A 16,471-nucleotide genomic window follows, 5' to 3' on the forward strand; every position below is an offset into this window, starting at 1 on the left:
TGAGGCTATTAAAGTTGTCTCAATCCTCAAAGGCTCTTCTTTGATCTTACTCAGAAGAATGAATGCCATAGATCATGTAAATGCATTGTAGCATTTTTGATTTACTGTTACAAAAATTTAGATGCAGGGGAAGAGAAGATAAAGGACTGAAATTAACCATTTCCTGGAGGTTGCCTGTCACTGCAGGAAATGATTATACTGGATACACCCACCTGATCCTTAATGGGTTGGTTCTACTTGGTGCTCCAGAGAAAAGTGTGTGTGTGTGTATATGTGTGTATATATATATATATATGTGTATATAGAGAGAGAGAGAAGATTGGTGGGGACGGATCTCTCTCTATATATAAATAAATAAATAAAATGAGGAACATCAAACCCGCAATGGCCCCTGCAAATATGCCCTGGTAAAAATTTCTTTGACACCTCAGATTTGATGGTTATTTTAACAGTCTCTGTGACTAAGAATCACGTACTTCAACATCTAGCCCCACTTATACCCATTGCAGTTTCTTATGGTCAGCTGCTCTCTTCTTGACTCATGAGACGGCAGGGCCTGCCAACATCTGATGGGACAGAGAAGTCAAACACTGACTGCTCCCCTCAGGTCAGGGTAAAATCAGGCCTTTTGAGGTTGGGTAAGTCTTTGTTCAATAGCTAATGTTGACTCTTTACCTGCCAAACCGCAGGAGCTAAACAGCAGTATTTGGTTCTTTCAGAAGTCTTGTAAAGGGCCATCCTGGTGGAGGGGGAAACATGGGATCAAAATGGTTGAGCCATGGAGCTAGTGTACTCCTCCCTGGACTGGGGATTGGAATGCCTCTTGTTGCTCTGCAGCAATCTGTCTGGACAGCACCCCGATGCTGCTCCTAGGTAGGCCAAAGGAATTTAATCTTTCTTCATTGGCTGAAGGAAAATCACTGTGATATGGGCTTGGAATATGTACTGTACAGCTGTGTGAGAGGAGTGTCACCTCCTTTAGGCGACTCTTTAAGCTTGTAATTTGAATGGTCTTCTATGTGACCCAAAACTTGCTGAAAATCCTAAATGCTTCTCATGGCTGCAGGTCTTCATGCTTGTAGATCATGGGACTCAGACTGAAAGTGACTGACACAGGCTTGATTAACTGTTAACTAAGTGGCTGAATCCTGGATTGCCAATTTCTTTTGAATTAAGAAGTGATTGAAGACTTTGGATGATGTCATAAAGCCTGCTTGAGAGCAGAGGAGTGGGGGGACAGGTAATCTGTTTCTCTTGTAAGGATTCTGACCTTAATATCCAATTAAAATTGGAGAAAGCTTTAGTAATTTAGAACTGAAGATGAACTGTGTTCCAGTCTCTAGATCTCTCTGAAGTCTGGCAGGTGAATGAATGCCTGCTTGTTGTTACACTTATAAATAAACGTTAAAAAATGTAATGATTGAGTCTGACCTTTATTCTAACACAATCTTGAATGACTTCATGAAAACACCTAAACTTCCTGATCTGTGATGGTGATCCTTGACTCATCTGGTGAATTTTCTTAACCACTCAAAACCTCAATACGCAACAAAATTTAAAAGCATATACCTACCCTTCAATAGCTATATACATTCTAAACCCATCTGGTCAATTTTACAACCATAAAACAATCAGTGTAAAAGAATAGAATAAAACAGCTAATAATGCCATAAGAGATTTATAACAATGTACCTGGTGCCTTTCAACTGGAAGAGCTGGGCCCTAAGGGGCTGTCCAGAGTGTTTCAATTCACTTGCCAGTGAATTTCAGCTCAGTATCTACCAGCATCAGCAATGCTACGTAATAGGTTAGGACAGATGGCAAAAGTTAACTTAAGCAGTTGAAGCTACAAGGGCAATGTAAATAGGGGGAATAGAAATACCAGAGTCAAATAGTATCAGAGGGGTAGTCGTGTTAGTCTGGATCTGTAAAAAGCGACAAAGAGTCCTGTGGCACCTTATAGACTAACATGTATTGGAGCATAAGCTTTCGTGGGTGAATACCCACTTCGTCAGACGCATGTAATGGAAATTACCAGAGGCAGGTATAAATATGCAGGCAAGAATCAGTCTAGAGATAACGAGGTTAGTTCAATCAGGGAGGGTGAGGCCCTCTTATAGCAGTTGAGGTGTGAACACCAAGGGAGGAGAAACTGCTTTTGTAGTTGGCTAGCCATTCACAGTCTGTTTAATCCTGAGCTGATGGTGTCAAATTTGCAAATGAACTGAAGTTCAGCAGTTTCTCTTTGAAGTCTGGTCCTGAAGTTTTTTTTCTGTAGGATGGCTACCTTTAAATCTGCTTTGTGTGTCCAGGGAGGTTGAAGTGTTCTCCTACAGGTTTTTGTAGATTGCCATTCCTAATATCTGACTTGTGTCCATTTATCCTTTTACATAGGGATTGTCCAGTTTGACCGATGTACATAGCAGAGGGGCAGTGCTGGCACATGATGGCATATATTACATTGGTGGATGTGCAGGTGAATGAACCAGTGATGTTGTGGCTGATCTGGTTAGGTCCTGTGATGGTGTTGCTGGTGTAAACATGTGGGCAGAGTTGGCAGAGAATTGAGGTTTGTTGCATGGATTGGTTTCTGAGTTAGTTACTATGGTGCGGTGTGTGGTTGCTGGTGAGAATATGCTTAAGGTTGGTGGGTTGTCTGTGGGAAAGGACTGGCCTGCCTGGCAAGGACTGGCCTGCCTCCCAAGGCCTGTGAAAGTGAGGGATCGTTGTCCAGGATGGGTTGTAGATCACTGATGATGCGTTGGAGAGGTTTTAGCTGAGGACTGTAGGTGATGACACCATCAGCTCAGGATTAAACAAAGACTGTGAATGGCTAGCCAACTACAAAAGCAGTTTCTCCTCCCTTGGTGTTCACACCTCAACTGCTAGAAGAGGGCCTCATCCTCCCTGATTGAACCAACCTCGTTATCGCTAGACTGATTCTTGCCTGCATATTTATACCTGCCTCCGGAAATTTCCATTACATGCGTCTGACGAAGTGGGTATTCATCCACGAAAGCTTATGCTCCAATATGTCTGTTAGTCTATAAGGTGCCACAGGACTCTTTGTCGCTTTTTACAGCGTCAAATAGGCACTGAGACAATAAGTAGAGCACCCTTCCCTTGCAAAGAGTGCATTGGCATCTTAAGATTCTTCCTAGGCATGGTCACTAACCTTTTGCATCCATCTGAAAGATTTGTTAATGGAAGCTGCTGGATGCTTACTGAAAATAGGACACTTATTTAGGTGCCTAAATGTGAATTTAGGAACCTAACATTAGGCACCTAATCTTTAAAATCACTTTTGAAGAAACCAATAGCACTGTTAGTGTTCTTACTATAGTTATTTTCCCCATTTTAAAGATTGATGTACGGAGAAGTGACTTATCCAAGATGCCACAGTGAATCCATCGAGGTAGGAAAAGAATGCCAGAGACCCTACTTGCAGCTATATTCAGTAACCATTAGATATTGATAGTTTTAGTTTTTAGTTTTTGTGGTCCTCTAGCCTGACCTCTGGCATAACATGGGCCATGGAATTACTGGGTAAAATTCTTGCATCAAGTTTAATAACTTCTGGTTGAATTAGAACATCTCTCATAAAGGCATCAGTCTTGTTCAAAATACTTAGTTCTAATGATTAACAACCTTCACTGTTAAAAATTTGTGCTATATTTCTAGTATGAATGTCTAGCTGTAACTTCCAGACGTTAGCATACAAAGTTATAACGAGCCATATTAAAGAACCCTCTATCAGATATCTCTTCCCCACGTAGATCCTCGCAGACTGGGATCAAATCACTCTGAACTCTTTTTGATGAGCTCTTCTCTGGACCCTCTCTAACTTCTCAGCATCCTCCTTGAGCTATGGACAGCAGAACTAGATGTAATTCCCTCCCTAACATATAGTCTGATTTCAAATAAATTTTGATATCCATGAGAAGTCCTGAATAAGAAAATTAAACTTTCATCCTATGTTCCTTAGGTACAGCCTGTAATTCTTAACTAACTTCATGGGTTGCATTCATGGGTTCCCATTTAAGTTGTGTGTGTTTAACATTCTCTACCTCTGGACTTTCCAAGGATTACTACATTATCACCGTTTAGTTCTTTCCTAAAATCAAACAGATATTTGAGCAACCTATTGCTCCAGTTTCTAAATCATACTTGTGTGAGTGGAGGTTACCAGGGTACTTCCTCAGGCCAACAGTGACTGTAAATACTGTCTACAGTGCATTTGGCTACCTTGCAGGGAGTGCGGTGAAAGTGTTTTTGGGGTGCTCACCGGCAGTCTCTCTGTCTAAGCTCTAAAAGAAGTCCTGTCTGCCCTTGAATTGAAGGATGGTGGCTGAGATGTGGCGCTGTCAGAGGAGGGATCCAGTGCAGCTATGGAGGATTCTTGGGAAGAGGTTGTGGCCCTGTGGACTAGTCCTGAGTAGAGCTGAGACTGGGATAAAAGACTCATGACAGTAGTTTTAAGTATTACAGTATAAAAACACAAGACCTGTGTCTTTTTTGGCTGCAATCTCATCATCTTTGTGATATCTCAAATTAAACACTTGGAAAAGTAAACCTTCCTATTTAAAAATACAAAACAAAAAGCCAGACAAATCAGGTACAGGAGTAAGGTGTGACCCAGTGTGCCTCGGGTAACCCTTACTGAAAATGCCAAAGTCCGGGCAGGCTCCAAAAAGGAGAGCCGATTCTTCTAAAACTGGTGGATAACACTGAAGTTAGACTCATTAATCAGTCACAAACTGTGCTCCTGATCCCCTATACTGGTTATCAAGAAACTAAAAAAGAAATCACACAGCCCCCTTTATTGCATTCCAGTAAAGTATTGCATTCTGGCTTCCAGTCAGCACATAGTCCAGTACAGTGAGAAGTTATTTAAAAAACTCTGCTCACTATACAAAACGTTTTTCTGGCCCCAAAGGGCCAGCCACATTGTCAGGTCAATATTGGGTTGGATCTTACCCAAAATACCACGTTGCCAGCCAATCCTTTAGTGTCTAAACCTAAAGGTGTATTATAAAGAAAAATGAAAGAACAAGAAGAGAGTTGTTAAATGATAAAGCAGTCAACTACATACAGAGATTACAAGTCCATGTATCAGGTTCTTAGCACTATTGGTGAGTTTGCTGGCTTGAAAGTCCCTCTGGAACACATCCACAGCTTGGATGGGTCATTCAATCCTTTGTTCAGAGCTTTTTCAGTTTGTAGAAAAGTTACTCCAGAGGTAAGAAGCAGGAATGAAGACAAAATGGAGATGCTGCTGCCTCCTTTTGTATTCTTTTGCCATGAGGCTTGTACTTCCTGTATCCCAAACGCAAGCTTCACAGCACATGGAAAAGCCTTAGAGTTCCTTGACCATAGGCATGCTGACTCATCAGGTGTAGTCTCTGGCTTTTTTTCAATGGGTTTATTGTACAGTTGATGACCCTTGATGGGCCATCGAACAGGCTCGGCCGTGCTGATGCCGATCTGGTGGTGTCACCTAGAAACACAGCACAAGTTTGGAAATACAGATATACCATACATAGCTATAACTCATAATATGAAGGTAATACACACAAACAGGATCATCATACATGGCAATTTATAACATTTTTGCAGACACCTCACACAGTATATCTGGTCAGATTCCTTGCAATTTCATAATATTGGTATCAATATCATAAAGTTTCCTACATATTCTATACAGTGTCACACAAGGCATCTCTTCTTTCCTGAAGCCCTTCATGGCTCCAAAGACAAGTAAGAATTTTATCTCCGTTGTAACTCCAGAGAAATTGAAGCAGAGATTCTTGAGTAGAGGAGCTCTAAGGAGGATGAAACTGCTTTCAGAATCACCAAAAGATCTCTTATTCTGCTGTTCTAAATCTCCTAATAGAACATCTAGTGTGAAGATGACCTACTGTTCGCGCTTACTTGTCTGCCTAGTTTGAAACTGCATCACACAAAGCTTTTGAGGTTGCATCTCTCCACACGTAGCGCTTGCATTTGGGCTCTCAGGGCTCTCTTCAGCCTACAAAGTGCTGAAGAAGCTATATTGAGTGCTGCAGGAGGAGATTTATGCTAGACATCAGGGGAATAACTTAATGAATGCAAGTTTTGATGTTTCTTTTAATCTTTATCCTCAGGGGCCTTCTTGCTTTCTAGCTAAGATGTCTTTTCACCAAGTATGCAAAAAATAATCCTGCTTGCTGATGAAGGGCTTTCATAAATAGTGCCTCACCTGTCAGGTTCCTTTAATTAAAAAGACAATGCTGCTGCCTTATTGTCTTGTTTCTAGTTGTTTTACATACAGTATTTTGTAAAGTGTAGCAAGTCTGTTTTGTTAAGGCTGTTGGGAAAAGGAATTCTGGAACATGGCTGTGTAAAGAGCCTGTGTAAAGACCTGGGTTTCCCTATTCTATTTTCATGGGCGAAGGGATGTTTCATCTGGAACAGCAAATTTGGGTCTCTAATGCCTCTCTTTGGAATAGAGCATATGTGGTGACCAGTATGGGCTCACTGAGGTCATGAGGCGGTAGTGATCTTAGTGATTTGGATTGAATACTAGTCAGTATCCCATACTTGCTGTTACAGATGCGAGGGGGAGGGAGAGTGCGTTCGGCTTCTGCTGGCCAAGATCCAAACTAAGTGACTGTGTATCCCTTGTGTCAGGCCAAACCCCTTTCCCCAAGTTCCAAGGAACCTATCACTATTTAGCTCTTGTACCCCACTCTGTAGGCTGTAGGGATGGAGGAGCCCCACAATTCTTCTTTCTGGCTGCTGAGAGGGGAATAGGCTTTTCCCTTTCTGCTTGATGTTTGGAGGAAGAGTCCTCCTCCCCACATTTCCTGTGTAGCTGTGGAAAAGGGGAGGAGTTGAGACTCCTTCTCTACCACCTGCACAATCAGGGTACAGGTGCCAGGACAGTTTTGGTGGCTTCTTTCTCCTCTTCCTTCATGGGAGAGGGATGGCCTTCTCTTCCCAGCTCCTGCTTCTCCGCTGCCTCTACATGGGTGAAGGAGAGGGTCCTAGTACCTGCAATGCGACCAGGTCTTTCTTCCAAGCATAGCTAAGCTGGGATTCTTGGTGTGCTTGAGATCAACCAAGTGCTCTTAGCATTCTCAGGACTGCGTCAGTGTCCCAGACTTCAGGATTGCAAAAACTTCCGTGGATGAGGAGACTGGGGAATGAGATGCTGATTGGATACCGAACAGACAAGGCCCCTTGGGAAGGAAAAGTTGTGTGCTGTCACTGCAGTAATGCTGAGCACTGTAGCTCATTTGAGCATTCAGGAATGGCTTCCTTTTCCAAGAGACCTAAAATCCTCAAGCTTTACTGTAACTCTCTCCACTGACAGTTAAATGTAGCCCACATTGGTTATAAAAATACTCCATATCGATCATGCATGGAGTCTGTAGTGGAAGAATGTGGTTTGACAAATAGTGAGTAAGGGATTTCCATTGTGTTTAAAATAGCAGCTGATAACACATAATGAACTTGCCTCATCTCAGGTGAAAGGGCCTCCCATTGTCTTGATCCACAAATGCCACAATTGCTAGCCTTTGATTCTCTGCACTGTCCAGACGATTGGAAAAAGGCAAATATAGTGCCCATCTTTAAAAAAGGGAAGAAGGAGAATCCAGGGAAATACAGATTGGTCAGCCTCACCTCAGTCCCTGGAAAAATCATGGAGCAGGTCCTCAAGGAATCCGTTTTGAAGCCCTTGGAGGAGAGGAAGGTGATTAGGAACAGTCTACATGGATTCACCAAGGGCAAGTCATGCCTGACCAACCTGATTACCTTCTATGATGAGATAACCGGCTCTGTGGATATGGGGAAAGCCACAGTATTCTTGCCAGCAAGTTAAAAAAATATGGATTGGATGAATGGACTATAAGGTGGATAGAAAGCTGGCTAGATCATCGGGCTCAACGGGTAGTGATCAACGGCTCGATGCCTAGTTGGCAGCTGGTATCAAGCGGAGTGCCCCAGGGGTCGGTCCTGGGGCTGGTTTTGTTCAACATCTTCATTAATGATCTGGATGATGGGATGGATTGCACCCTCAGCAAGTTCGCAGATGACACTAAGATTGGGGGAGAGGTAGGTACGCTGGAGGGTAGGGATAGGGTCCAGAGTGACCTAGACAAATTGGAGGATTGGGCCAAAAAAAAGAAATCTGATGAGGTCAAACAAGGACAAGTGCAGGGTCCTGCACTTAGGATGGAACAATCCCATGCACTGCTACAGGCTGGGGACTGACTGGCTAAGCGGCAGTTCTGCAGAAAAGGACCTGGGGATTAGGGTGGATGAGAAGCTGGATATGGGTCAACAGTGTGCCCTTATTGCCAAGAAGGCTAATGTCATATTGGGCTGCATTAGTAGGAGCATTGCCAGCAGATTGAGGGAAGTGATTATTGCCCTCTGGAGTATTGTGTCCAGTTTTGGGCCCCCTACTACAGAAAGGACGTGCGTAAATTGGAGAGAGTCCAGCGGAGGGCAACGCAAATGATTAGGGGGCTGGGGCACATGACTTATGAGGAGAGGCTGAGGGAACTGGGCTTGTTTAGTCTGCAGAAGAGAAGAGTGAGGGGGGATTTGATAGCAGTCTTCAACTACCTGAAGGGGGGTCCCAAAAAGGATGGAGCTCGGCTTTTCTTAGTGGTGGCAGATGTCAGAACAAGGAGCAATGGTCTGAAGTTGCAGTGGGGGAGGTCTAGGTTGGATATTAGGGAAACACTATTTCACTAGGAGGGTGGTGAAGCACTGGAATGGGTTACCTAGGGAGGTGGTGAAATCTCCATCCTTAGGTTTTTAAGGCCTGTCTTGACAAAGCCCTGGCTGGGATGATTTAGTTGGGGTTGGTCCTGTTTTGAGCAGGGGATTGGACTAGATGACCTCCAGAGGTCTCTTCCAATCCTAATTTCTGTGATTCTATCAATTATTCACTGAGTTTCTTAATATGTCTTAAATTCACTAATGTTCATATCTCCACACATGCCCCTCCCTTTTGAAGTAGGTCAGTTTATTATCCCAATTTCACAGACGAGGAAACTATATGCCACAATGTGACGTGGTTAGTCCAAGGTCACAAAGTGATTCAGTGTCAGAGCAGAGACTGGAACCCTGGTGTTCTAGTTCTTCTTTTTGATTCCTTAGGTCAGTGGTCCCCCAAACTGTGGGGCATGCCCTACAAGGGGGGCACGGAGGAACGTTCGGGCCGGCGCACGGTGGGGCCGGGGCCGGCGCACGGTGGGGCCGGGGCCGGCGCACGGTGGGATGGGGAGGGAGCACCACGCTTCCAGCCCTGCTTTGCCTGCAGACCAGCTTCTTCCCCAACCCCGTTCAGCTCCACCTCCAGGCCCAGCTCCGCTCTCACTCCCTCTCCGCCCCCAGCTGAAGCTCTGCTCCGCCCCCAGACCAGCTCAGCTGCCAGCCACTGCTCCACTCTGCCCTCTGCTCCAGCTCCAGCTCCAGCCTGGCTCTGCCCTCATTCCCTCTCCATCCGCAGCCCCAGTTTCTCCCCCAGCTTGGCTTTGGAGGGATTGGGGAGGGGAGGGTGGACAGATTCTATCACTGATAAAGGGGGGTGTGACTGAAAAAGTTTGAGCACCACTGCCTTAGTGATTGAATAATCCAATGTATACCTCTACTTTTGCTTCTAGAGAGGAAGTTTCCATTAGCTGGACACTGAAAATCTATACAGGGAGAATTTCAAATTCAGGATCAATACAGAACTCTCTCATGAGCTGTAACTGGTTCTGCTGATAAATCTTTCTCTCTCACTGCACTGGCTGTGGTTACTGTAACCGGAAGAAACCCTGCAGTGATATCAAAATGTGCTTTCACCTGGTGAATTATTTAGAGGACAGCTGTAGTGTGAAAGTATGGAAGCTTCTGAGCTGGACTGGAGACAGAGAGAGCAAAGGCTGGCACACAGAAAACAGGACTATTTTATTTATATTTTTTATTTTGCTGACAAAATGGTGAGGCAGTAGACACTAGAATGATCTGTTTTGGTTAAAATCCCCAAAAGGTCCGTGTTGGAGAGTAAATAGCTTATTTAAAAATGTTCAGTTCTCCCCTTCTGTTTTGTTACTTTCTTCCTCCACGAAAGACCTTGTGTTATGGATGGATATGACTTTGTCTAGAATAAGTTATTCCCACTCCTCGAATCTGTCAGGGTGGGTTGTAAGCAGGGCCCAGGGCCCTCCACAGCTGCAAGATTGTGCTCTACAAGCTATTGTGTTTTTTTTATTTTTTCAAATAAAGTTTCTAGTCCCCTTCAGCTAGCTCTGAAAAACATGATCTGAGGTCTTGTCTAAACACAAAAGTTGCACTCCCTTTAAACTGATTTAGCTATATGGGTGCAAAACCCTGTATAGACACTTATATCGGTTTATGACTGGAATACTTGGGTTTTGGCTTAAAGCTAAAGAACTTAAACTAAATCAGTATAAACCAGGCTTAGGTCAACCGTGTTCAAACCGCCTCTTGCACCAGTTTAACAGTATCAGTTAAAAAAAAATTAGACCATTAGTTAAACTGGTAAGCTCTTAGTGTAACCAGTACAAATGCTTTCTTCCTTAATATGCAGTGTTGTGTAAGCTCGAAAGCTTGTCTGTCACCAACAGAAGTTGGTCCAATAAAAGAGATTACCTCACTCGCCTTGTCCTTCTTCCTGAGTGACATCCTGAAACAATAACTGTGAGAGGTCTGAAATACCCCATTTTACTCAATGGGGTGTTTACTCTGATAATATAAACATGACCAAAATAACAACTGTTTCATAGTTTACCATTTTAGCAGAAATATCTAAATAAATGTCTATTCTGCTATTCTAATCTGCCTCCTGTACTCCTCTGGGAAACAGAACTTAAACTCAAATTACATAAGGTATTTGCATAGCTCCCATCCCTTTTGTAGCTAGATAACAAGCTACTGGACTGATCATAGGTATTTACTTAGAAGCTTTTGATTATGTATCTAAACTGCTGCAGGATTTCCAGTGTGTCACACCAAAGTGGAACACACAGGGCATCAGTCACTAGGCATGTGGCAGGCACTTTCCTTTTTCTCCCACTATGTCCCAGCATTCTGCCCACAGGGTACATCAAGTTGGCTTTCAATCACTAGTAAACTTAATTTAATTCAGACTTCAGTCATTTCTTTGTTTATCTCCTTTCCTACAGCAAAGTTCATTCTCATTGGTTGTTACAGCAGTTTTCACTCACCTTATTAAAGCAATGTTACTTGGTATCAGTCACACTGGTATTCCTGTATGTCTGTTCTAGTTAATAATGGGGGAAGGCTGCTGTTTAGTACCTGAATTAAGTAATGCCCCTCCTTGTGATGTTTAGTAAGTAGTAGTTCATAACTAAATTGACTCTCGACTTTTTAATGCTCTAATAATGCAGATGTAAATATGCCATGAACGTACAATCTTAAGTTTTTATTTGGGGATATAAACTTTCAGCTGTATAATACCTGTCATCCGAAGTGTGTACAAGAGTCACTTCATCTGCTACTGAAATGCAGCTACTTCTGAAGAGGAACATAGCTGCTGTTGCACAGTATATGGCAACACTACACCCAGTTCAGGGCAAAAGGTGAAGATGCCCATCTCAAACTGAAACTCTCCAGGGGGAATTTTAGGCAGGTAGTAAGCACCTACTTAAGTAAGGACATTAAGCTTTAGTCTTAAATTTATTTTCATTGTCATGTTACTTCACTGTTTTTATTCTGTTGAATAAAAAGCTCACCCAGTTGTATTGCTCACACTTTTCCCACCGCCGTCTCCTGGCCTGTCAGTGAAGATGAACAGCAGTTGAAACAATCACAAATAATATGTTAACAATTCCTGTGGAGAACAGTAAGAGATGAGTTTCTTTGGGCAAAATGTTCACCTAGTACATAGTAATAACTAACAGTTGGTACTTACAGAGTTTTAACTTTTTTGAATGAATATTTTATTCAGTGACTAGCAGCTTATCTAATCACCTGTTAGACTTTGTATTCATTTGTTTGAACTCTGTCAAGTTCAAGGTACTTTCCCTGCTCTCCTCCCTCGCCCCTATGGCACAGTAATTGAGGTGATGCTGCGCTACCTTAGCGGCTCTGTTTGTGAGGTATAGGTCACACGCTGCCCTCTTGTTTCTGATGCTGCTGTATATTGCCACTCAGCATCCTTCTCCTATATTGAGCTGATGTTCTTCCCCCTGTAGGATTGCACTGATCTTGAATCTGCCTGGTCAGCAGGACATTCCCATTACCCCTTCTTTTGTCTGTTTTGTGTAACCACAGATGCTAGATTAACTCTCTACATCTTCTGCTTGGCTGGGGATAAACATTCCTCAGAACCTTGTTATGACAGCTAAGGCAGAACAGGGAAAATGAGTTATAGGAAAACATTGAGCACAATAATTGATCCAAGGGTTAATTTGATGGGCAGCTGTTCAAATGGTCTCCAATTCCTTCTTTTTTAATAGAAAAATACACAAATGTTTGTCACCAACTTTGGTGTATTCGCAGTTGCCAGTATAGCGCAGAGCATTGTTGGGTCCACGCTGCCAACAGCAATTCAAAAATGGCACTAGTCCACCCAGAAACAGAGGAAACATGGGAAGGAGAAAGCAGAATCGTGGGATTTTTTTAAAATTTAAACCCATGTCCCAGAATTTCACTGCCTTCTGCCTGGCTTTTGCTATGCATCTGACAATGCACAGTGAGAGAAGTCCCAGAGTGCACATGGGTCAGCAATGAAACAAAGGACCAGGCTGCCATGCGCTTAGTACGCACCAAACACCTGTCGTGTACAAAATCATGCAATTGAATGGGCACAGCCGTCCCATGAGCACACTATTAGTTCGTCTTACATTATGTTACACGCTAACTAACAGACCTCCACTTACTGCGAACTAGGTAAGGAAACTGAGGCAGAAAGGTTAAGTGATTATCCCAAGATTCTGAGAAGGTCAGTATCAGGTAGGATTAAATCTAAGAATTCCTGGCTCTCTGACATGTTTAGATCACCTCTCTTCAACCGGGAACTGTGAGGGTTTCTTCCAGAATATGGTAGCAAATTGCAATAGATGGTCTGTTCTAAAACCCTCTTACAGTAATTGAATACAAGTATTGTTGGAGTACTCTTATTATTTCCCCACGCCTCCGCTATAGGCGATAGGAACATATTTGTTTAGTCAAATATGCCTTTGGCAGTTGTTAAAGAGAACGCTAGGGTTGTTTAGATTCTTTTCCCACTCCTTCCTCTCTGATGTTGCAATTTAATTGCAAGTTAGCAGATTTAGCATCACTACTATGATCCTGATACACAAACTCTGAAATCAACTGTAATGGATATGATTCATTTTAACCTTTTAACAACTCTTGTCATTTCTTTTATATATTTATAAACCTTTAGTTTTAGTTTACTAAAGGATTGGTTACCAGCATGGTTTTTGGGTGAAATCTTGAAGTATATTTTGACCTGGGGTAAGTGGCTAGCTCTCTGGAGCTGGAAGAACCTAATATATGTGATTTATGGGTTTAATAATCATTTATCACAGAAGTCTGGTTTGTCTGAGTGGTGCATGAGGGGCTAGCGTGCCTGCAGGGGGCTGTCTGTGGGCTTCATGATAACTTGTATAGTATTTTGAAAGTGCTCATTTGTTACTGGTTTGGTGAAATCTTATGGAATATACCACCAGTCTGGGGTACTCGCCCTGTATTTTGGCAGTCTGACCTGAGATTGGTATTCTTAGCTGTGTCCCATACCAGGCAACGTGACACAGGAAGATCGTCTGTGGTGGATGTAGTCAATATAGCCTCCTGTTTCACTTGAGAAAGCTGATTGATGTATTACTGCCCTTAGCAAGCAGCAAGGTCCTTTAGACAATGAAGCTACGTGTGTGTATGAAGATTACTTCCTCAGCTACTGAAGTGCAGCACTTTCTGAGGTTGTGATATAGTAGCCATTATAATCAGCAACACAATATGGCTGCTTCTAGAACAGAAAGTGAATTAAAAATATTGTATCCATTCAGAATGGCCGTGAATTTAAGTACTGGAAGGCATCAGTAACTACCTTATGTGGAATTTGGCCAGGACCCAACCTCAGGAAAAGTGCCATAGGAATTTTAGTAACTTTGAATGCCTCATTTTTACATTTTTATCAAAAAAACATAACCTCCAACTGCACAGCTTCCCCTTTATTTCAATACTGACACTTCCAGCACCTGGGTTATTCTTGGGAGATCTCCCATCCAAATACTGACAGCCCAGTCCTTCGTTAACTCAAGCTGTCAAGTTGAGCTCTCACCACCTGAGTATAGTTGCAAGGTTGTTGCCTAGAAGAACTTGTGGAAGGCCGGTCAGTGCATTGGCGCATTCTTTTTGTAGATGGGGAGCACACGCTGCTAAAATGGGATAGATAGACTAACCCAGGGACCTCTTAGAGAGAGTGTTTTTAATTGCTTTTATTAGGTGGAAGCTTTGGTGAAATCCACACTGGATCTGCATGGCAGGATCGATTTCCTGGTGAACAATGGAGGGGGCCAGTTCCCCAGTCCTGCTGAAGCCATCAGTTCAAAGGGCTGGAATGCTGTCATTGAAACTAATCTGAGTGGGACCTTCTACTGCTGCAAGGCAGGTGAGGACTGGATGTGGCAAGAAATACCAGTAGGTTCAAAAGGCTGCCTGTTGTCCCCCCCCCACCCCCCGCACACGGTTGCATCACCTTGGATGTCTGTTTCCATTAATCTCATCCTAAACTAAATATACCGTATATACTCGTTCATAAGCCAAAAAGTGACGCATCAGAGAGCGGGGGTCGGCTTATAAACGGGTCTACACCAAAATTTGATAATTTTTAAACTCTGTGGAATCATTTAATTGAATATCTAATACATTGTTGTTTTGTTTACCTGGAGTGTGTGCAAGCATGGAGCCCCTCAGCTCCCTGTGGCCACGGTTTGCTGTTCCCAGCCAATGGGAGCTGCGGGACTTCCTGCGGCCACAGGGAGCTGAGGGGCTCCATGCCTGCAGATGCTCCAGGTAAACAAAATGTCCTGACCCGCCAGAGGCTTACCCTGACGGCCAGGAGCCAAAGTTTGCCAACCCCTGAAATATAGGGTCGGCTTATGAAAGGGTCATACAGTTCTTGCTATTTTTACCTAACCATCTTGGGGGGTCGGCTCATAAATGAATGGGCTAATGAACGAGTATATACGGGGGGCGGGGTCTATATTTTATGTCTGTTATGAAAAGAGTGGAAGGATGGTCTTGTGGCTAAAGCCAGGCCTGGGAGTCAAAAAGTCTATTTCCGGTATTGCCACAGACTTATGTGGCCTTAGGCAAGTCACTTAACCTCTCTAACGCCTGATTTCCCTGTCTGTAAAATAGAAGTAATACTTCTTTCACAGCAGGGATGTGAGGCTAAATGTAAAGTTTGCGCACTGTGAGCCTTGGATAGAGAAGTGCAAGTTATGAATGCGAAGTAGTTTAGTGGGAATCAAGATCCTAATCCTTCCACCAGAAACTCTCACAGCTCTTTGCAAACACTAATGAATTGCTCTTGACATCGCATACCTGTTGTTCCCATTTTCAAGATGTGGGGACTGTGGTTTAGGGACGCAAGGTGATTTGTGCAAAGCCTCACGGGAAGTCTGTGGCAGAGCTGGGATTAGACCCAGGAGCCTTGACTCCCACTTGTGTGCTCTAATCATTAGGAAAAATCATTTGAAAAGAGGCAGATGTTGAGTAGGTTATTTTCCTCCCCTCATACAGTGTACAATGCTTGGATGCGGGAGCACGGAGGAGCCATTGTCAACATTGTAGCTGACATGTGGAAGGGGTTTCCTGGCATGTCGTAAGATTATTTACCTTCCCTATCCTTTTTGACCTAGCAGTATTAACCACTTTCAGCTGAGCAACCCCAGCAGGGCCTCCTTTTTGAACAGGGGCTATTCTTACAGAAAATATTCATGCACTAAAAATTACAGCAACAGGGACTTGGAAGAGTGGTTATGGCTCTGCCTTGACACACTATTTCCACACGTCTTTCTGTATGTATTTGCTGTATGTGCAGGGATCTATCATGAGTTTAGAAGCAGCTGCAGCAATAGATTGAATCTGTGTTCCACACCAGCTGGACTATATAAAACCAGGGGCTTGTCTGCACTGTGGCACAGTGTGGGCTGCACGGGTGTGAATTGCAGAGCACGCTAGGAAGGGCTGCATGCTAACTACCCTATGTGGATGCTGCTGGCACGAATTAGTAGTGTTGTTTGAAAGAGGACTGCGTTACTGGGACTAGGTACAGTAGAACCCCATTTATCTGACGATCCATTATCCAGCTCTCCGTATTAACTGAACAGCCAGCACATGCATCCAGAAGTGGGCCATCTCTCCTATGGCCACTAGATGGCGCTGCAGCCTCGCACTTTCCCATTTTCCAGATTATCTGAATTTTTGATTATCC

At 43.4% G+C, this 16,471-nt stretch overlaps 1 protein-coding gene across 1 annotated transcript in view; it reads left to right on the forward strand.

Annotated features, from left to right (window-relative positions):
* The window catches only part of PECR (peroxisomal trans-2-enoyl-CoA reductase), a 29,467-nt gene that overhangs the window by 5,805 nt on the left and 7,191 nt on the right, over positions 1 to 16,471 (forward strand). Inside the window, exons 3-4 of the mRNA XM_065413497.1 lie at positions 14,476 to 14,641; positions 15,778 to 15,859. Coding sequence (XP_065269569.1) covers positions 14,476 to 14,641; positions 15,778 to 15,859 — 248 coding nt within the window. The remainder of the gene's footprint in view (positions 1 to 14,475; positions 14,642 to 15,777; positions 15,860 to 16,471) is intronic.

This window comes from Emys orbicularis, chromosome 11 (assembly GCF_028017835.1).
Source record: "Emys orbicularis isolate rEmyOrb1 chromosome 11, rEmyOrb1.hap1, whole genome shotgun sequence".
Taxonomy (NCBI): Eukaryota; Metazoa; Chordata; order Testudines; family Emydidae; genus Emys; species Emys orbicularis.